Source organism: Trichechus manatus, unplaced genomic scaffold (assembly GCF_000243295.1).
Source record: "Trichechus manatus latirostris isolate Lorelei unplaced genomic scaffold, TriManLat1.0 scaffold00026, whole genome shotgun sequence".
Lineage (NCBI taxonomy): Eukaryota > Metazoa > Chordata > Mammalia > Sirenia > Trichechidae > Trichechus > Trichechus manatus.
Genome location: NW_004443962.1, coordinates 9,607,259 through 9,630,395, shown reverse-complemented (window position 1 = coordinate 9,630,395; position 23,137 = coordinate 9,607,259). Strand labels below are relative to the sequence as shown.

Below are 23,137 nucleotides of genomic sequence, written 5' to 3'. Positions count from 1 at the left end.
TCTTCCCCTGGAGCTGACACCCTGAATTCAAACTTGTAGCCTCCTACACTGTGAGAGAATAAATTTCTCTTTGTTAAAGCCATCCACTTGTGGTCTTTCTGTTATAGCAGCACTAGATAACTAAGACAATACTCTACATCTGCTCTTTATTCTTTCCCTGAAAAGAGTTATTGATTTCCCAAAATGAGGAAAATGTTTCAAAATAGAATGTGTGTAATTGAGTAATTGATACGAGGTTTCAGCCTTGACTCGCCCTTCCCACATCTTTCCACCAATTTTGTGTACTAATGAAGGGTATTAAAACACACCTGTAGCTTCATTTGTGATTCAGTTCACCATCCTCAAACAAAATTATAGCCAATGAAAGTTTTCGAATTAGCATTTCCTCTTTGGCACTTGCAGGTATCAGTGATATTTGGGTGTGGATAGAGGTTATGGAGATTTGTGATTGCACCAGAGAATATAGGTCCAGAATCAGTACTTATTATTGCTAATGTTAAAGTGTGACAAGTAATATCCTGGTTAATTTATGTATTTCCACTATTTGAAACACTGAGCTAAGCTGGAATCTGAAGACAAGGTCAAGAAAGTCACTCTCTAAAATCAAATCTATTGAGATTTAATATACAAGGAAAGGAGGTTTTTGTAACGTATCCTACTTTGTGATTCTAGTGCTCCTTTCTAGGAGCCCAAGATGTCAGAAATAACAGCCCTAACTCATACAGACAAAAAAGAAAATTTGGAAGTAGTTATCCATCACTGCCCAAGGCGGAGAGGAGCTATAGTGTTTTAGTATAGTGTAGGAACTGAGAGACAGGGTACCTGAGCAGAAAACTGTGTGCTGCTTCCTAGTTTTGTGACCTTGGGCAGTTTAGTTAACCTTTTGGAGCCTCAGATTCTTCCTATAATTAAAAAAGAGTTGTGAGAATTAAATTAGATCATTCATATGTAACACCCAAGGGTCCCTTTGTAGATGCTCAATAATTGTTCACTTTCCTCTGCTTCCTCGGGAAGAAGTATTTTCCACCTGCTACCTCAGCCCAAGTGAAACTTCTTATGAGATGATTCAACACCCTGGGCTCTGACGATCTGCTCACAAAGCAACATCCTGATAACTAATTCCATTTTCCATATATGTTGAGACCAGGAAGTAGCCACAAGAATTCTCATCAGAAAGGATCATCCCATTATTCATAAATACAATGGCATTCTTTTTCATAAATCAGTGTCTGGGTCAGAAATTTTTGGTAAGAAAAAAGTCCACTTGAAGAAACTCAAATAAGTTTGTTATCAAGACTAAAGGAATCTCCCTGGGTCCTAATTGTAGGAAATGGCCTATCCTCATCCGAAATCATAAAATGAGTCATCTGTCTCTCTCTGGGGGACACATTGTCTTGCTAATTTTCTAGACTTCTGTCTTAGTTATCTAGTGCTGCTGTAACAGAAATACTATAAATGGGTGGCTTTAACTAACAGAAGTTTGTTCTCTCACAGCGTAGAAGGCTAGAAGTCCAAATTCAGGGCGACAGCTCCAGGGAAAGGCTTTCTTTCTCCATCCGCTCTGGGGGAAGGTCTTTGTCATCAATCTTCTCCTGAGTCTAGGAGTTTCTCAGTGCAGGGATCTGGGATCCAAAGGACTCACTTTGCTCCTGGCTCTTCTTTCTTGGTGGTGGGAGGTCCCTCTCTCTCTGTTCAATTCTCTTTGCTTTTATCTCCTGTAGGGTGATATCTCAAGATACATCCTATCCTAATCCTACATCATTAACATAACAAACATAACCTAATCCTCATTAACATGACCTAATCCTGCCTCATTAACATAACACACAACTCACTCCCAGATGGAACCATAACCACAGGCATAGTGGCTCGGATTTATAACATCACAAGATGGAGGATAATCAGATCACAAAATGGAGGACAACCACACAATACTGGGAATCATGGCCTAGCCAAGTTGACATATATTTTTTGGGGGGGCACAGTTCAATCCATGACAGCTTCCTTTGTTAATGCTTTAAGTTTCTGCTCCTCTGCAACATGGACTGCACATGGTACTGCATGGGTTCTCTGGCCTACACTTTACATGGCCTTGCTGCACAGTGAACAGGCCACCTGCCTAACTCATTCTCTGAGTTTCCGAGGTCAAATTCTTGAGAGAATGTGATTGGTTGCTGGATAACCAATGAATAGGCTCCTTTGGTCAGATGTCCATTCCGAGTCCAACCAGCTATGGCTAAGTGGCAACGGGTAATGTAATTAATAGGCTGATCCTTCCAAGGATGTGAGTCAAAACCTTAAGCGAAGGGCAAGGTGGGTGTGGCAGGCAAACTAACCTACAACGTAGTCTCTAAAATGGTTACTTAGCTGAGTCAATCTGGCTCAAAGAGCTGAGTCTGCCCTGTGCTCCTCCCCAGCCCACAGTTTGCCCTTAAGTCACAGCAAGCCTCCAGACTCGCACAGGATGGCTTCTCCGAAGTGAGAGATGCCACAATTCCAATCAGCCTTTGTGCCTCTTTAGTTCTAGGGCCTCCTGGTTGCCATTTGGCCCCTTGAGAACCTTGACTGCTCCATGATGTTACTTCCAATAGACCTCTATGATCCCTGGCATGGGCTGGACGTCTGCTCTTGTCCTGCTCTTGGTATTCCCCACCTCCTCATCTCTGTGGCTTTCCTCTGGTTCTTCATCCAGCCCCCCACCTCGCAGACCTCTAGATTTTTGTCTGTACTCACACTGCCCCTAGCGTCCAGGTAGATATTCTCTCTCTGAGGATGCCGTGGCCCAGAGCTTTACTCCATTCCCAGATGAACCAACTCTTAACACTGGCTTTCTGAACTTGCAAAGTTGATAGTCCGACCGGAACATGGCTGGATCCCTAAGACCTGTGATGTGCCCTGAGAGGACAGATTTAACACACTCAGTCTGCAAAACATCATAGTGAAAAGAATCAGCGTGCGATGCAGCCGGCCTGGATTCAAAGCCTGTCTCTTACATTTACTAGCTGTGGATCTTGGCCAAGTTGTCTGAGGCATAACCCTGCAAAATAGTAATAATAATATTTAAGGCATATGGTTGCTAGAAAAACAAAATGAGATGAGTGCAAAGTAATTAGCACATAATAAACAAACGGTAATAGTTATTGTTTTCATTATTCTTATCAGTATTAATATTTCCTAGTTCTCAGAAATGGTAAACAGGAGGTATTTCTGTGCTACACAGTCAACTCCTTGTTTCTGAGAAATAAGCTTTTCTCTCCTTGCCATCTATCTACAAGGTCACAGTCTCAGGAGGTGGTACAGGAGTGATGGATATATTTATAGCAGTGAGAGAAGCCGCATTTTAGGTTTGGAGAACTTCCCCCGCCTAAAACACTCTCCTGTAGTAAAAGTTTAAAGTTCTTTCCTGCAGCTTACCCCTTTTTTTTCCTCTTAAACTACAGCAGTAATGTCACATTGAGGTCTGTCTCTCTGTGCAAGCACTACTGTACTAAAACATATTTCCTACTGAATTTTGGCTGAAGGGAAAATTATTTCTAAGTAATTTTTCCTATGGCCAAGACGTACACGCAGGGAAAAGATGGGGCAGTCTGCTTCCGTAAAGATTTATAGCCTTGGAAACCCTATGGGGCAATTCTACCCTGTCCCATAGGGTTGCTGTGAGTCGGAATCGACTTGATGGCAGTAGGTTTGATTTGGTTTGGTTTTTAAGAAGTATACAGTAATTAAAGCATTATTTGTAAACAGGAACAAAAAATAACTTATAGCTTACGTGCAATCATTTCACTTGTTCAGTAACTTACATATTTATGTGTTGGAATAAAACCTATGAATACTAATTGACTCTTTATTCCAGTAAATGAGACTGTGGTGTGGAGTGAATTGAAGGAGCAAAGTGTGGGGCACATAATTGAAAAATAAGATGGAGCTGTGCTCTGATTCCCCACCTGGAAAATTATGATAATATAACTGTCTAGAAAGTATAGAATGAGATTCTGTTTTTAAAAAGGAGGGAACATCAAAAAGATTTTTGGTCTTTTGGATCCAAACAAGCAAACATGCAAAACAAGAGTCTAGGAAATTAGAATCCTTGTTAAGTCTGAAATATTTTATCCTTAGTTAATAGAATTTGTAGTATTTGAAGAATCCACTTGTTATGGATTGAATTGTGTCCCCACCAAAAGATGTGTAAAATCTTTACAAGGTGACCTTGTTTAGAAATAGGATTTTTAAAAGATGTTATCAGTTATATTAACATAAGGTCACACTGGAGTAGGGTGGGTCCTAATCCAATCTTAAAAAAACCAAAAAACCCGTTGCCGTCAGGTCGATTCTGACTCATAGCGACCCTATAGGACAGAGTAGAACTGCCCCGTAGGGTTTCCAAGGAGCAGCTGGTGGGTTCAAACTGCCCACCTTTTGGTTAGCAGCCAGTCGAGCTCTTAACCACTGTACCACCAGGGCTCCAATCCAGTCTAAGTGGTGGCATAATAAAAGAAGGGAGGAGATGCAGAAAGACAGACAGAGAAAGGACAGCCATGTGAAGATATACCTAAAAGCCGAGAAACTTCTGGGGCTCTCAGAAAGCTGCAAAAGATGGTAGGAGCTTCTCCTGGAGACTTTGGAGGGAGCATGGCCCAGCCAACATGTTGACTATTATTATTTTTTTTTTAAAGCAACATGTAAAAAATATTAGCATAATGTGCTTACAAAAATACCTCTTGGGGGGAGGGCACAGTTGGCAAAATAACGGGCACATTATTTGCATAAAAATACGGTGTATACTGCTGTTTTTTCCCTCAGGTTTTTTTTGTTTGTTTGCTATTGTTCTTGTTGTTACATAAATTAACCCATTTATTACAAGCTAGAGATGTTTCAAATGGTGGAGCTTCTGCTGGTCTTTCAAGTCCTTCAGTCTCTTCTGATGGTAGACCTTCTGTGACTGTTGCGGTGATGTTGCAGGTCCAGGCACCACTGGCTACTGTTTTCATGCAGGAATCACAATGTCAGATTTCCACAGCTTGTCTCTTCATTCTGCTTTTTCCACAAAAGGAACAACTATACTTGGCATGTTGGCTGATTTCAATTTTTTTCAGCATTTTCTTGAAGGAGGTGATATAACAGGTTCCACATTTACGGACAATACTGACTTTCTTGGTGCATTTAGTTATGTTGCCACAAATAGCTCCGAGCCCAGAGAGTTCTCTGGTTGTTTTTCATATTTCCTTTTTATTATTGGTTTTTAGCAGTTTGAGTATAATGTCCCATGGTGTGTTCTTTGTGTTTATCCTGTTTGGGGTTTATTTTGTTTTTAGGATCTTTAGGTTTATATTTTTCATCAAATTTAGAAAAATTGTGACCATTATTTTTCATTATTTTTTATCCCTTCCCCTCTCCTTCTGGAAATCCAATTACACATATTTTAGATAACTTGATATTGTCCCAGAGGTCAACAAGACTTTTTATTTTTTTATCAACTTTTATTTCTCTCTGTACTTCCATGTTGACACTTCTTACCACTGTTTCTTGATTCACCCATGTCTTAGACTGGGTTCTCTAGAGAAGCAAAACCAGTAAAGTATATAAATATATATAGACAGAGAGATTATGTCAAGGAAACAGCTCACGTGATTGTAGCGGCTAGAACGTCCCAAGTCCGTGGATCAAGGTAGAGGCCTCTCCCAAGTCACACAGCTGCAGAAGCTGGGAAGCCCAAGATAGGCAGGTCCGAGAGCAGGTCTCCTGCTCACAGGCTGCGCAGATCGACAAATCCCAGATTCGGCAGATAAGCTGACAGCTCAAGTCCTAAGAACAGGAGATGAGATGACAGGAAGCAGCTGCAGGATCCAGAGAGAGCAAAAAGCCAGAACATCTGCTTATATACAGATGCGGGCCACACCCCCAAGGAGACTCCCTTTTATCTGATTGGCTGCTCACAGTATATTCAATCATGGGAGTGATTACATTAAAACACTGAGAATCATGGCTCAGCCAAGTTGACAGACAATCTTAACCATCACAACCCATCTTCTCTTCTGCAGTGTCTGTTGTTGTTGTTAGGTGCCATGGAATTGGTTCTGATTCATACTAACTTCATGTACAACAGAAGGAAACACTGCCCGGTCCTGCACCATCCTCACAGTCATTGCTATTCTTGAGCCGATTGTTGCAGCCACTGTGTCAATCTGTCTCACTGAGTGTCTTCCTCTTTTTCACTCACCCTCTACCTTACCCAGCATGATGTGCTACTCCAGGGGTTGGTCCCTCCTGATAACATGTCCAAAGTAAGCAAATGAAGTCTCACTACGCTCACTTCTAAGGAGCACTCTGGTTGTACTTCCAAAAAAGATTTGTTCATTCTTCTGGCCGTCCATGGTATATTCAATACTCTTTGCCAACACCAGAATTCAAAGGCATCAATTCTTTGTTCTTCCTTCTTCACTGTCCAGCTTTTGTATGCATATGAGGCAATTGAAAATACCATGGCTTGGGTCAGGTGCACCTTAGTCCTTAAAGTGACATCTTTGCTTTTGATCACTTTAAAGTGGTCTTTTGCAGCAGATTTGCCGGATGCAATGCGTCATTTGATTTCTTGACTGCTGCTTCCTTGGGCGTTGATTGTGGATATAAGTAAAATGAAATCCTTGACAACTTCAATCTTTTCTCCATTTATCATGGTGTTGCTTATTGGTCCAGTTGTGAGGATTTTTGTTTTCTTTATGTTGAGGTGTAATCCATGCTGAAGACTGTATTCTTTGATCTTTAGCAGTAAGTATTTCAAGTCCTTTTCACTTTCAGCAAGCAAGGTTGTGTCATCTGCATAATGCAAGTTGTTGATGAAACTTCCTCCAATCCTGATGCCCTGCTCTTCTTCATATAGTCCAGGTTCTCAGAGCATTTGCTCAGCATACACATTCAATAGGTATGCTAAAAGGATACAGCCCTGACGCACACCTTTCCTGATTTTAAACCATGCAATATCCCCTTGTTCTGTTTGAACAGTTGCCTCTTGGTCTATATAGAGGTTCTGCATGAGCACAGCTAAGTGTTTTGAAATTCTCATTCTTCACAGTGTTCTCCATAATTTGTTATGATCCACTCAATCGAATGCCATTGCATAGTCAATAAAACACAGGTAAACATCTTTCTGGTATTCTCTGCTTTCAGCCAAGATCCATCTGACATCAGCAATGATATCCCTAGTTCCACATCTTCTTCTGAATCTGGCTTGAATTTCTGGCAGTTCCCTGTCAATGTACTGTTGCAACAGTTTTTGTTTTGCTTGCATGTGATATTAATGATATTGTTGGACAATTTCTGCATTCCATTGGATCACCTTTCTTTGGAAAGGGCACGAACATGGATCTCTTTCAGCCAGTTGGCCAGGTAGCTGTTTTCCAAATTTCTTGGCATAGACAAGTGAGCGCTTCCAATGTTGCATCCGTTTGTTGCAACAATCTCAATTGTTATGCCGTCAGTTCCTGGAGCCCTGTTTTTTGCCAATGCCTTCAGTGCAGCTTGGACGTCTTCCTTCAGTACCATCAGTTCTTGATCATATGCTACCTCCTGAAATGTTTGAATGTTCACCAATTCTTTTTGGTATAGTGACTCCGTGTATTCTTTCCAGCTTCTTTTGATGCTTCTTGCATCATGAGGAATGCTGGTAGCCCAGTGGTTAAGAGCTTGGCTGCTAACCAAAAGGTGGGCAGTTCAAATCCACCTGCTGCTCCTTGGAAATGCTATGGGACAGTTCTACTCTGTCCTAAAGTGTCACTATGAGTCAGAATCAATGTGATGGCAATGGGGGCATCATTCAGTTTTTTGCCCATAGAATCCTTCAATATTGCAACTTGAGGCTTTGGATTTTTTCTTCAATTCTCTCAGCTTGAGAAATGCCGAGCATATTCTTCCTTTTAGTTTTCTAACTCCAGGTCTCTGCACATTTCATTATAATACTTTACTTTGTCTTCTCAAGCCGCTCTTTGAAATCTTCTGTTCAGCCCTTTTACTTTATCATTTCTTCCTTTTGCTTTAGCTAATCTATGTTCAAGAGCAAGTTTCAGAACCTCTTCTGATATCCATTTTGGTCTTTTCTTTCCTTTCTGTCTTTTTAATGACCTTTTGCTTTCTTCATGGATGATGTCCTTTATGTCATTCCACAGCTCATCTGGTCTTTGGTCATTAGTGCTCGATGCATCAAATCTATTTTTGAGATGGTCTCTAAATTCAGGTGAGACATACTCAAGGTCATATTTTAACTTTCGTGGACTTGTTTTAATTGTCTTCAGCTTCAACTTGAACTTCCATATGAGCAACTGGCCTTGTTCTGACTGATGATATTGAGCCTTTCCATTGTCTCTTTCCCCAGAGGTAGTTGATTTGATTTATGCATATTCCATCCGGCAAGGTCCACATATATAAGTCACCATTTATGCTCTTGAAAGAAGATATTTGCAATAAATAAGTCGTCGGTCTTGCAAAATTCTATCATTCGATCTCTGGCGTCGTTTCTAACACCAAGGCCATATTTTCCAAGTACTGATCATTCTTTGTTTTCAACTTTCGCATTGCAATCACCAGTAATTAGCAATGCATCTTGATTGTGTGTTTGATCAATTTCAGACTACAGAAGTTGGTAAAAGTCTTTAGTTTCTTCATCTTTGACATTTGTGGTTGGTGCATAAATTTGAATAATAGCTGTATTAACTGGTCTTCCTTGTAGGTGTATGGATAATATCCTATCACTGACAGCATTGTACTTCAGGATAGATCTTGAAATGTTCTTTTTGATGATGAATGCGATGCCATTCCTCTTCAATTTGTCATTCCCGGCATAGTAGACCATATGATTGTTCAATTCAAAAAGGCCAATACTAGTCCGTTTCAGTTCACTAATGCCTAAGATGTCCATTTTTATGTGTTCCATTTCACTTTTGACCAACTTCCAATTTTCTTTGATTCATACTTCTTATAGTCCATGTTCCAATTACCAAAGGATGTTGGTAGGGGTTTCTTTTCATTGTAAGTCAAACCACATCAGCAAATGAAGGTCCCGAAAACTTTACTCCATCTATGTCATTAAAGTCGACTCTACTTTGAGGAAGCAGCTCTTCCTTAGTTGTATTTTGAGTGCCTTCCAACCTAGGGGCTCATTTTCCAGCATTATATCAATGTTCCGCTGCTATTCATAAGGTTTTCACTGGCCAGTTTTTTCAGAAGTAGATCAACAGGTCCTTCTTTCCATCCTCTTAGTCTGGAAGCTCCACTGAAAACTGTCCACCATGGGTGAACCTGCTGGTATTCGAAATAATGGTGGCGTAGCCTCCAGCATCACAGCAACATGCAAGCCACCAAGTACGACAAACTAACAGATGAGTGGTGGCTTCAGTGTCTAGCCCGTTTTTAAGACTATCTTGTAAATTTTTCATTTCAGATATTGTATTTTTCTACTCTAGGAGTTCTATTTGATTCTTTTATGTAGTTTTCATTTCTCTTTTCATTATACTAATGTTTTCCTTTTAATTATTTTTTTAAAATTTTATTGTATTTTAGGTGAAAATTTACAGTACAAATTAGTTTTTCATTCAAAAATTTATACACAAATTGTTTTGTGACATTGGTTGCAATCCCTGCAGTGTGTCAGCACTCTCCCTCTTTCTCTTTCCACCCCGGGTTCCCCGTGTCCATTCATCCAGCTTTCCTGTCCTTTCCTGCCTTCTTGTCTTTGCTTTTGGGCAGGCGTGGTCCATTTGGTCTAGTATACATGATTAAAATAAAAAGCATGTTGCTCACATGTGTTATTGTTTGTTTTATAGTCCTGTCTAACCTTGGACTGAAAGGTGGACTTTGAGATTGGTTTCAGTTCTGAGTTAGCAGGGCATCCCGGGGACATAGTCTCAGAGGCTCCTCCAGTCTCTGTCAGACTAGTAAGTATGGTCTTTTTTTTGCAAATTTGAATTTTGTTCTACAATTTTCTCCCTCTCTGTCCGGCATCCTCTATTGTGATTCCTTTAGAGTGGTCAGTGGTGGTAGCTGGGCACCATCAAGTTCTTCTGGACTGAGGATGTTGGAAGCTGTGGTTCATGTGGTCTATCAGTCCTTTGGACTAACATTTTCCCTGTGTCTTTGGTTTTCTTCATTCTCCTTTGCTCTGAACATGATGAGACAAATAGATGTATCTTAGATGGCCGCCTGCAAGCTTTTAAGACCTCAGAGGCTACTCACCAAAGTAGGACGTAGAACATTTACTTTATGAACTGTGTTATGCCAGTTGGCCCAGCTGTCCCGTAAGACACTCAGCCCCGGTAACTACGTCACTCAAGGTGTTTGGTTGTATCCAGGAAGCTACTATGATTTTGCCTTGGTCAAGTTGTGTTGCCTTCCTCGGTATTGTGTGTTGTCTTTCCCATCACCAAAGTTAACCTGTCTACTATTTAGTTAGTGATTTCCCCTCCTAACCCTTCCCCTCCCTAGTAACCATCAAAGATTTTTTGTGTGTGTGTGTAAACTTTTTCTTATGTTTTTATAATAGTGGTCTTATACAATATTTGTCCTTTTGTGATTGACTTATTTCCCTCAGCATAATGCCCTCCAAATTCATCCATGTTGTGAGATGTTTCACGGATTCATCATTGTTCTTTGTCATTGTGTAGTATTCCATTGTATGTATGTACCATAATTTGTTTATCCATTCATCTGTTGATGGGCACTTAGGTTGTTTCCATCTTTTTACTATTGTGCATAATGCTGCAGTGAATAAAAGTGTTCGTATGTCTATTTGTGTGATGGCTCTTATTTCTCTAGGATATATTCTTAGGAGTGGGATTGTTGGATCATATGGTATTTCTATTTCTAGGATTTTAAGGAGGTGCCATATCGTTTTCCATAGTGGTTGTACTATTTAACATTCCTCCCAGCAGTGCATAAGAATTCCAATCTCCCTGCAACCTCTCCAACATTTGTTATTTTCAGTTTTTTGGATTCGTGCCAGTAATATCAGGGTGAGATGGTATCTTATTTTAGTTTTGATTTGCATTTCTCTAATGGCTAATTATTGTGAGCATTTCCTCATGTGTCTGTTAGCTGCCCGAATGTCTTCTTTGGTGAAGTGTCTGTTCCTATCCTTTGCCAATTTTTAATTGGATTATTTGTCTTTTTGTTGTAGAGGTGTTGGATCTTCCTATAGATTTTAGAGATTAGACCCTTGTCAGATATGTCATAGCCAACAATTGTTTCCAGGCTGTAGGTTCTCTTTTTATTCTTTTGGTGAAGTCTTTTGATATGCATAAGTGCTTAATTTTTGGGAGGTCCCAGTTATCTAGTTTATCTTCTGGTGTTTGTGCATTGTTAGTTATGGTTTGTATTGTATTTATGGCATGTACTAGGCCCTAGCATTCTCCCTATTTTTTCTTCCATGATCTTTAGGGTTTTAGGTTTTATATTTAGGTCTTTGATCCCTTTTGAGTTAGTGTTTGTGTATAGTGTGAGGTATGGGTCCTGTTTCATTTACAGATCGAAGTCCAGTTTTGCCAGCACCATCTGTTCAAAAGACTGTCTTTTCTCCATTTAATGGACGTTGGTCTTTTGTCAAATATCAGATGACCATAGGTGGATGGATTTGCATCTGGGTTCTCAATTCTGTTCCATTGGTCTATGTGTCTGGTGTTGTACCAGTATCAGGCTGTTTGACTATCATGGCTGTATAGTATGTTTTGAGATCAGATAGTGTGAGGCCTCCTACTTTGTTTTTTTTCTTCAATAATGCTTTGTTTACCTGAGGCCTCTTTCCTTTCCATATAAAGTTGGTGATTAGTTTTTCCATCCCATTACTTTAAATTCTTGACCATATTTACAGTAACTTTTTAAAAATCCTTATCTGCTCATTTCAGTATCTCTGTAATGTCTGGGTCTGTTTCTACTGACGGATTTTTCTTCTGATTGTGTTTTATATTTTTCTGCTTATTCATGTGTATAGTAATTTTGAACTGGATGTAGGACATTGTAGATGTTACACGGTTGAGTGGATTTTGTTGTCTTCCTTTAAAGATTGTTAAGTTTCATTCAAGCAAGCAGTTAATTTACTTGCAGATCAGCCTTTTCAGCTTTGTTTGGGTGGGTCTAGAATAGCCTTTACTCTAGGGTTAGTTCAGTCTTATTTCTAAAGTGTGGCCTCTCTAGGGTCTCTCTACCAAATGCTCCAGGTGTTTCATAAAGTTTTTCCACTCCAGTTGATAAGAACTTGAATATCTCCAAACTCTCTTCAACCTCTAGTTGTTCAACTTACAGCTTTCCAGTAGTTGTTCTTTCTCCAGGAGTTGTTTTTTAACTGGCTTCATAATTTAAGGAGACCTTTATGCATATTTCTGTAGTTCTTTCTCTCTGAATCTTCCTCCTTGCTGGTACTCTTCCTTGCAAATGTTGGTTGCTGTAGCCTTTCTGAATTCCAATTTTGTCTCTTCAGTTAGCAAGAACACAGTACTCTGCTTGGCTTCCCTCTGTCCTGTGCTTAGGTCCATAAACCCTTCCAGAGAAGAAATCTGCTGCAATATTTGGGCTCATCTTGTTTGTTTTACCTCTTTCCAAGATCACAATCTTACTATGTCTATTATTGTCTGATGCCTGAAAACACTTATTTCATACAGCTGGTTCAGTTTTACATTGATTTTGGTAGGAGGGTTAGTCTGGTACCAGTTACTCATTCATGACTGGATCACTCTTAACATTTTTAAAATGCAAACTTTCTATTGAATAATAAAATATATATTGCAAAGGTATATAAATCATAAGTGTACAGCTTGATGAATTTTCATTAATTGAACACACTGGTGAAACTAGCACTCAGATCAAGAAGGAGAACATTATTAGAAGTCCAGAAGCCCCCTAATGCCCCTTTCTAAACATTAATACCACTTAAGAGTAAGCAATATCCTGACTTCCATCATCATATATTAGGTTGCCTGTTGTGAACATTATACACATGAAACAATATAGTATGTATTTTGTGTGTGTGTGTGTCTGGCTTCTTTTGCTCATCATTATGATTGTGAGATTTATCCATGTTTTCTGTGTAGCTGTAGATTGTACATTATCTTTTCTGTATAGTATTCCACTATGTGAATATTCCAAAATTTATTTATCCAATTTATTGTTGATGGGTGTCTTAGCCATCTAGTGCTGCTATAACAGAGATACCACAAGTGGATGGCTTTAACAAAGAGAAGTTTATTTTTTCACAGTCTAGTAGGCTACAAGTCCAAATTCAGGGCATCAGCTCTAGGAGAAGGCTTTCTCTGTCAGCTCTGGAGGAAGGTCCTTGTGATGCATCAGTCTTCCCTTGGTCTGGGAGCATCTCAGAGCAGGAACCTCAGGTCCAAAGGACACACTCTGCTCCTGGCACTACTTTCTTGGTGGTATGAGGTCCACATGTGTTTCTGCTCACTTCTCTCTTTTATATCTCAAAAGAGATTGGCTTAAGACACTATCTCGTAGACCTCATCAGTGTAACTGCCACTAATCCATCTTACTGCATCATAATGATAGAGTTTACAACACATAAGGAAATCATATCAGATTACAAAATGGTACACAATCATACAATATTGCGAATCATGACCCAGCCAAGTTGACAGATATTTTGGGGGGACACAATTCATCCATGACAATGGGCATTTGAGTTATTTCTAGTTTAGGGCTGTTATGAATAATGCCATTCTTGGTTTTTTGTGAACTTATGAATACATTTCTTTTGAGTATAGATCTAGGAGTAGAATTGCTGGGTTAAAGGGTAGGCATATATTCAGCTTTAGTAGATACTGACAAGCAGGTTTTCAAGGTGTCTTCACCATACTCTTAAAATTTTAACATGCGTATTTAAAATTAAACTTCTCTAGCACAGTCTAGATTTAATCTATCTGTTCTTCTCCAAACAAAACGAGAACCTTTGCGTGCTTTTACTTCAATCATTTTCCCACCATCTCCCATGTAAAGACCACCTGGTAGTTTAGATTCAGCTTATTACCACTTTTCTTTGTTCAAATAAGTCAACATTAATTTAGACTTACTTGGATTGCCTCCCTGCCTTTTAGTCCTAGTCCTTCTCCTCCTAGTCCTAGTGCTTCTTCCAGGGTGGGGGCGGGGGGTTGGTGACAGACACTTCTGTTGCCCGCTGCTAAGGCACAAGCGGTGGAGAGGGAGGAACTAAAGCAACTGATTCCTTCTGCTGAGATATCTCAATAAATCATCCTGATATTAGCTCCAGGGCTTTCCCCTACTCCCTCTATTTACCACTTCTGATCTGGGAGCACCACCAAACTAGGTACCACTTGTGCTGTATTGTTTGTTTGTTTTTAGGACATTTGTTATGGAGGAGGAGACTGGACTATGTGGTTAGTCTGGCATCTTCATTTACTTTTTGTACTAGGCCTTTATCCTAGGCTTTCTACACTCTCTCCTTAAGTGCTCATCCATGGCTTTAAATATTGTCTCCACTCCAACCATCAAATTTATATAAGTTGTTCAGACCTTTACTCTGAACTCCAGACCTACATATCCAAATCTGCTTGACATCTCCATTTATAACAATCTCAAATTTAACATACCCCAAAACATTTGCTCCTCCTATGTTCCCTGAATCGATAAATGACTTATTCATCTTAATCTATCTAGTTATTTCTAGCAGAAGCTCAGAGTCATCCTTAATAGTCCTCTTTTCTTCACCCCTCCTGGCAAACCAATCCATTATAAAGTCCCTTGGATTCCACCTTCAATTTATACAAGTCTTGAAATTATCCACCTCTCTCTGTCTCTGTCATTACTCTAGTTCAATCCACCATCATCTCTGGCCTTGACTCATGCAACTGCCTCCAAACTGACCTTCCAGTAACCCCTTTTGCCCTCTTCCAACCTATTCCCACAAGCAACTTATGTGAGCTTTTAAATATGTAAATAAGATCATACTTAACCCTCTCTATTAGCTGCACTTTGACCCTAGGATATATTGGAAAATATAGTCTGAAGTCTATAATGTGGCCAGTGAGACCTTGCATGGTCTGGCCCCTGCCTGTTTCGGCCCAAACTTCTCCTTGCTCCCCACACTCCAGCCACACTGGCTTCCTTTCCGTTTCTAGAATATGCCAATTCTTTCATGCCCCAATAACCTCACACATAATGTTCCCTTTGCCTGGAACATTCTTTAAGTCTCTTTTATATGCCTGGAGTTTAAAAGGCACTTCAGAGAACTCTTCCCTGACAGTGCAAAATTAATCCATCATGGCGCCCGCTAATCTTTCTTCATAGTACTGATGAGGTGTGATCGATCACTTTTGTGTGGCCTTTCTAGCCATGGCCATGGTCTTGTAACTCCCACCCACATGATTGGGTGGGACTGTGTGGTAGGGTAATTGTGGCCCACCGAGGGGATTGGTCAGTTTTGCCCTTCCTCTGGGTTTGAAATGAGCCACCCCAGAGGTGGGAAAAAGAGCCCACCACCACCAAGGAAGGAGAGATCGGCAGCAGAGACCTGGCAGCAGGAGTCGGCGAGGTAAGCTTCCCAGCCCACGGAGAGAAAAAGCCGAATGTCTTTGGGCAGAGGCTGAGGGCCAGGGAGAGGCGTGCCGGTGAGTTCTGCTGGGAAGAGGCTGTCCTGATGGAAGAACTGTATCCTTGAGTGTTCCCAAACCTGAATTGTAACCTGTTACTTCCCTAATAAACACTATAATTGTGAGTATGGTCTGTGAGTTCTGTGTGGCCATTGCAATGAATTACCGAACCCAGCAGAGAAGTAGAGAGTGCCATGGGAGGGACGGTTGGTGTCAGAGTTGGTAAAGATCTTCCTTTCCCGTTATGAAGTTAGAGGAGGTCAGACAGCGCCCCCATACCGTTTTTACAACTGATTACAATTTAAAATTATGATTTGGTTTATATTTGAAGGTTTGTTACTCCTACTACACCTTAAATTCCATCGTGTGTTATGTTCACTCCTGTAACCTGATGTGTAACACTGTGCATGGCACATGGTCAACGTTCAGTAAATACTTGTTTAAATAACGCATGGCTGATATAAAGGCTGGAAGCCGCTGCACTTCTCTGCCTGGGCTAGGTTCCTTCTTGCGTGTAGTGGTAGATGGAGACAGGCACCTTCTTTGCTCCCCCACAGGGGGCTTTTCCCGGAGCAGAGTAAGTGTTTGCTGCAGGGCTGTGTGTGAGACCGCCTGCATATCAGAGATGGCAGTCAGGGGAAATTATCCCTATTTCTGTGGTACAACGTAGTTCTGTTAACAGGACTGTGCACTTCCCGGGCGCAGGTGCGAGAAAAGCCGCCAATCTCCCCTGGAGGGGCGGGACTAACGCGGGACCAACGAGGGCCCGGGTGAGGGTGGGTCAGTGTGTCCTCCCCACAGAACCTGATTGGTCTGTGGAAGCCGAGGGAACAGGGACGGGGCTTGATTCCATCGGGCGCGAGCCACGTTGGACGCGGTGCAGCCCCGCGTGAAGGCCACTCCCCGGCCCACAATGCACTGCGGGGCGCGTCACGCGGAGCGGCCGGGTCCTGGCTCGACAGGTATGGACCGGCCTTTCCCAGTCGTCTACCTTGGTTTTCAGGACCGCTCGGACCCTGGGCCGGCAGTTCCCCTTGCTCTGTCCGTCTCCCGCCCTTCCTCGGCCGTAACCTTAGCCCTAGTCCTCGTTCTCGGGACTACGGACCTACTCCCGGCCAGGAACCGAGCCCGAGCCGTGGGAGCGGGAGCCGGGTGTCTTTGGAGCTGCGGAGCTCCGGAGGGCGGGCTTGCGGGGACTCCGTCTCCTTCGGCTTTAGGGGTACATGAGCCGCGAGGGCGGCGGTTGCCCCTCGGCTGACCTGCCTCGGGGGGACGCTGGAGGGGGGAGGGACAGTCTCCTGGGCTGCCAGGGTTGAGGGGAGCTCTCTGGAGCCCAAATGTCAGAAATACGATGATCCACCTGGCTGCTGAGGTGACATTTCCTGTTTCTTTTAGGCAGGGTGGGATTTGAACCAGTCACTTACTTTGCGTTTTGTGGGATTGAACGAGCATTGAGCCCAGAAATTTGCCCGCTTTGGTTCACGGAAACTTCCGGAGGTATTGAGCCAGGAGGCCCAGTTAATGGCGCTTTAGGAACTAAGTGACTTAAGGGAGACCTGAGCAATTGGTTCTACAGGTGGAGGAGGACTCCGAAAGAGGAGGCCGAGCCCGAGCCGGCTTGAGTCTGTGACGGTGAAAACAGCTTTGGACTTTTCTCCTGCTCCTGAGTTTCCTGATCATCCACCTGGAACGGGAGGTGTGGAGAGACTGAGAACCAGCCCGTCCTGTGTCTGTTGAGCCAAGCAAAGCCCAGCTCAGGGCTAAAGTGCCGGCCGCCAGACGGGAGACGGTTCAGATCCTAGTCGACAGGTGGAACTGGCCACTTAAAATCTCTGAATCACATTCCAAGTTACTTGCCATTTCTTCACGTGTTGCGACTGCGAGGAATTAGTACATAAACACTACCGACAATTTCTGGTACGTGAAAGTGGTGGTTCAGCGCTTGAATCGGACACCTGTGACCATGCCCTAAGTTAATGGGCCATCTGGGTATTTCCTACATTGAGAACCATCCCATCAGTTCTTTTTTCTGGTTGTATCACTGATTAAAACAAACAAACAACTAATTATATTTTATATTGATGTGTGAAAGAAGCCTAGGTCCTATCAAAGGGATGACTGACCTTCCTTTCCACGTATTTCAGTGAGAATCTTGGATTTGTTGAGAGGTATTGTTTCAGCGTGATTAGAGTTAGGCCTGAGCTTAAATCCCTACTCTCACTAGTTTAGGGATTGAACAAGTTACTTCTCTGGGCCTAATTTCCTCAAGGTAAAATGGAGCTAATGATAATCACCTCATAGGTTATTGAAAGGCTTAAATGAAGTAATGTGTGTAAAGTGCCTGGTCCATAGAAAGTAATCAATAAAAATTAAAAACTGCATTGTTGAGTCGATTCCGACTCATAGCAACCCTATAGCAAATATTTAATATGGTACTTATAGTCTGCAAGGCAGTGTTTCAGGTGCTTTACATTTAATCTTTAAAATAACCCTATGAGGTAGATACTACTATTGATAGCCACAATTTACAGGTGAGGAAATTGAGGTATAGAAGGGCACATTAGCTTGCTCGTGGTTACGTAGCTAGTACATGGTGGAACCAAGACTTGAACCAGGCCCATTGCTTGAACCAGCCAATTGCTCCAGAGTGCATTCTCTTAACTGCTATACTGTACTGCCTCTTAAAATGTAAGCTGTTATTCTGTTAGTTTAAAATGAGTAACTAGATAGTTTCTGTACCACTGGATTCTTGACCTTTGTTGGTTTTGGGAGACTGATAATAGCAACGTGATATAGGAATATGAGGAACTTAGGTTTAAGTACCAGTTCTGCCATATATTAGCAGTGTGACATTGAGAAAGTGAGCCTCATTTCCTCTTCTGTAAAATGCAAGATTATGCCTACCCCACTGTTTAGAACTACGTGGTGCTACACATACGTTGGGGATTGATACATTTGATCGTGATCTAGCTGAAATGGAGAGGTAAGGATTAATTTAGTCTCCGAAATACAATACTTTTGAAAACTACAAAATGTTGATCAAAATTTTGAATTTTCACTGGTTGCCCCTACTGCTAGTGAAGGAGAAGCATCTAGTGGCGTTGAGTTTAATGGCCTGGTAGAGAATAGTTATCACTTAATTTCAAACTGGGGGGAAATTTTAATTCAGTGTTTTTCAAAGTATGGCCCTTAGACTAAACATTGTAATCGCATAGGGAGTTTGCTAAAATTGAGGATTCGCAGGCCCCACTCCAGAGTCAGTGAATCAGACTTTTTGGAGGGTGGACCCAGAAATCTGCATTTCTAACCAAACTTCAACAATTCTTACATGAACTAACATTTGAGCTCTACTGTGTATTTTATCAAAGTTTGACTGTTTACCTGATTGCTTTTAGACCCAGACCTGTGAAGTTTTTTCTGTGTTTTTGTAATGCATGAATTCTTTACCAGAATTCAATAAAAGAGACCATTATGATTTACTTTGTGGTAAAAAGATTGAGGACAGTATTAAAACCAGTGTTCTTTTGACTTTATGATTTATTTTAAATAAAAACTTTTTTTTCTGATTATAAAAGTAACATGCTCATTGTGGAATATTGTGAAAATTTAGGAAATTATAAAATTATAATAATCACCCATAATACTATTTCTTGAAGATAAGCATTATTCTAATTTTGATCTTTCCTTCCAGAGTCTATTTCTCCATTTACCCTCTCTTCATTCTTTATCTTTATGAAAAACAAGATTTGAAATTTTCATCCTGCCTTATTCTACCTAACATATAAGCATTTTACCGCATTATTATCTTTTTTCCACATACTTTTTAGTTGCTGCATTATATTTCATCATATAGGTGTACTATAATTTACTTAATCATCCTGCTATTGTTGGATATTTAGGATGTTTTCGGTTATTTCTGTGGACGAATATCTTTCTGTTTAAAAATTTGTCTGACTCTATCTGTCTCAGGATAGGGTCATGTATTTAAATTTATTGGGGTCAAAGGGGATAAATATGTTTAAACTCTTGTTGAGTATAGCCAGATTGTTTGTTTCAAGAAAGGTGTTTATACCACTTCTTTCTTCCACCTGTTACTTATGAGAATGCCAGACAGAAGAAAGTGTTATTTTTTTAAAGCTAAATGGTTAAGTGAAGCATAGTATGTTATTTTAATTAGTATTTCTTTGACTTCTAGTGAGTTGAACGTTTTTGCATATGCTTATCAGCTTTGGCTTTGATTTTTATCTAACCCAAATTGTTCCTTTTGTTTTAGGTCTTCTCTGTCAGCTGAAATGTCTATGATTTTATCTGCCTCAGTCATTCGTGTCAGAGATGGACTGCCACTTTCTGCTTCTACTGATTATGAACAAAACACCGGAGTGCAGGAGTGCAGAAAGTATTTTAAAATGCTCTCGAGGAAACTTGCTCAGCTTCCTGATAGATGTACACTGAAAACTGGACATTATAACATTAAGTAAGACTTCAGTTTGCTCCATTTGACTTACTTGCCTGGTGGTTGTCATTTTAATAAACTTAAGCGGTTGCAATATAAATTAGTGTTTGATTAGGAAAACCTGCTCAAGTCAAGAATCATGTGATTCTCACCTTATACTAAATAGTAGTCATCACCCTTCTTGCAGTTTCTCTGCATTTATTTATAGGGTCACTATGAGTCAGAATTGACTCCATAGCAGTGGGTTTGGTTTGGTTTTTTAAGAAAATTTTGCAGATTATAGGTATTCCTTTTTATAAGTAGACCACAAGGTATTTATTGGCATTCTCACATACCCGGGACTTTAGTAGGCAAGCCGTAATGGGAAATATAAAAAATCTTACCTGATACCTGCCCTAAAGGAACTTAAAGAAGCTTCCATTCTAGCGGGAGGAGATAGCACCTATCACTCTTTATTGCCTGTGAAGAAAATACAGCTGGGCAATGGGATAGAAAATGACTTTATCTGTGGTGGTTAAAGATCCCTTTGAGAGGGTGACACTTGAGCAGAGACCTAACAGATAAGAAAGGAGGAGGTCATATGAAGAGTGCTGTGGATGAAGAGTGAGGCAGGTAACAGCCAGTGCAGAAGCCCTTAGTCAAGGGATGGAAAGAAATCCAGTGATGTGGAGCCTTGTGGACAATTAATAGGAGTGCAGGTTGGAAGGTGAGGTTGGAAAGGTAGGAATGGGCCTTATAGGCCATGATGAGGAGTTTGGATTGAGTCTAATGTAATAGGAAGCTGGTGGAGATTTTTAAACTGGAGAGTTATATGGTCTGATTTTGATTTTGAGTAGATCATCCTGGCTGCTCTGTGAAGAGTGGGCAGTAAGGGAAAAGGAGTGGAAGCAGAGAGATCACTTAGGGGAATCTTAGAGACGTTCAGGTAGAGGTGAAGCTTGTAACTTGAACGAGGGTGATCATGATAAGAAGTGTAGATTTAGACTGTATTTACGGTTAAGGGCTTGACTACTAACCAATAGATTGGTGGTTTGAACCCACTCAGAGATGCCTCAGAAGAAAGGCCTGGTGATCTGTTTCTGAAAGCCACAGCCTTGAAAATCTTGTGGAGCACAGTTCTACTCTGCAACACATAGGGTCACCATGAGTTGGAATCAACTTGACGGCAGCTGGTTTGATTTTGGTTTGAGGAGTAGCACCAACAAATCTTCCTAATGGATTGATGTGGAATATGAGGAAAAGAGAAGAGTCAAGAATCACCTGTAGATTTTTGGCCTGAGGAACTGGATAGATAATAGGGCTGAAATGAGTAAGACTGGAGGATAAGTGTGTTTCAGTGGTAAAGGTCAAGAGTTGTGTGGACATGTTAAGTCTGAGATGCCTGTTAGGTATCCAAGTGGCACTGTCAGGAAGACAGCTGGATGTAAGTGTGAAGTTTAGTGAAGAGCACAAGTATGGAGATTCAGCTTATGGTTTGTAATAAAGTCAGGGGAATAGATGAGACCATCTTTGTGAGCATACCCAGGAAACAGAACAATTTGCTTCTGAGCTGTTTGATACTGATCATGTGTGCAGTAGGAAATCAGACAAGAACATGGTCCATATGGGATATAATAAGTGGATGGCTTTATTATTGAGATGAGACTTGAGCCATGTCCTGAAATATTATTAAGATTTGGCTAAGGCAGTGAAGAGAGCTTTCTGGGTGTGGGGAGGAGAATAAGCCAAGAATGCACTTTAGCACGGTAGGTGTATTAAGCTGTTTGGCCTGGTGTAGTGGATGGTGAGTTAGGTATAGTTATGGGAAATGTGTGATAATTAGCGTGGGGCCAGATCCTGGGTTGCCCTGAAAGTTTAGATTGAGGGATGTCACTTTGACGTAATAGGTTATAGGAAGCTGCAACTGCAGATCGGAGAGAAGTGACTTGAAAAAAACAATGTTGAGACAGTGGAATATAGTGTGAAGTGGAAAGTCTAGGGGAGAGAGATGAGACAGAGAGGACAGCTTGGAAGCTATCACAGTGGGAGAGGTATTTATGATTAGGGCCCAAACCTGGAAAATGAAAGTGCAAATGAAGAAGAAAATGCTAATTAGAAAGACACTTCTTCAGAAGACATGGTGAAACCGAATGAGGTTGAATATCAGAGATGAAGAGAAGGAAGCGATAAAAATGACTGAAGCCTTGGAATTGGACAGAATGATGATGTCATTGTCAGACATGAGGTCTATGGAAAGGGTTGCTTGTGGGAGATGGGGAAGAAGAAGAAAATGTATTTTAAATGAGGTTATGACAAACCAGGCCAGTGGAGATGGCATAGGGGTTTTGTAATCATTTTTAAAGAAGTGGTTTAAACTGTGAGGGTAGAAACACCCACTGAGTTTAGAGCGAGACCCAGAATAGAACCTTAGAGAATGTCCACAGTTGCTTGGATAACCTGGGTAATGGTAAGATAAGGGGATGTTATCTTTAATTGTATTTTCTGAGTGGTTAACTAGAAAGTGTTGGCTATTGTTGTTGTGGTTAAATTGTATCTAAAATGCTGTCTTAGCCTACTTCTGTTTTTTGGAGAAAAACTTGAAACATTTAAATATTTAATAGTCAAGCTCTTTTAGTGCCCTGAGTCATTATTCTGAGTTTCAGCTGTTAATTGTATAGCTGTGTAGTCTGACTTCTGTTATCGATAGCTGTCAGAGTTACAGTAGATTGGCTTAATTGTGTATTTGTGGGAGGTATCCTGGACTTCAAAACAATAACAACAACAAAACAAAGCCTTTTTGCAAATGTTTTTTGTTCCTCTGCCTTATTTTCTTAAAAGTAAGGTAGAATGTAGCAGAATTTTAACACCCCTCCAATTCTGTTAATTGTGAATTCTAAATTTTGTGTTGTTGATTTGCCCTCCATCTTTTTTCTGCAAAGGATTTGAGGAAGTTTAGCAAAAAAAAAAAAAAAAAACCAAAATTACAAGAAATACTAAAGGGAGTCCTCAAGTTAGAAAATCAGTAACATCAGATAATAACACAAGACTAGAACACAGTACAGAGCAACCACATGTCAACCCAGATAGGGAGGTCACAAAAATAAATCAAAGC

At 40.8% G+C, this 23,137-nt stretch overlaps 1 protein-coding gene across 4 annotated transcripts in view; it reads left to right on the top strand.

Moving 5' to 3' along the window:
* The first annotated feature begins 16,508 nt into the window (after nucleotides 1–16,508).
* SEC22A (SEC22 homolog A, vesicle trafficking protein) overlaps nucleotides 16,509–23,137 on the top strand; it is a 75,235-nt gene continuing 68,606 nt past the window's right edge. Inside the window, exons 1-3 of one of the 4 annotated variants that reach the window (XM_023728798.1) lie at nucleotides 16,509–16,555; nucleotides 16,989–17,510; nucleotides 19,867–20,067. In XM_023728798.1, coding sequence (XP_023584566.1) covers nucleotides 19,886–20,067 — 182 coding nt within the window. In that variant the 5' untranslated portion in view covers nucleotides 16,509–16,555; nucleotides 16,989–17,510; nucleotides 19,867–19,885. The other 3 variants (XM_004373621.3, XM_023728797.1, XM_012554780.2) reach the window with 3 other exon arrangements.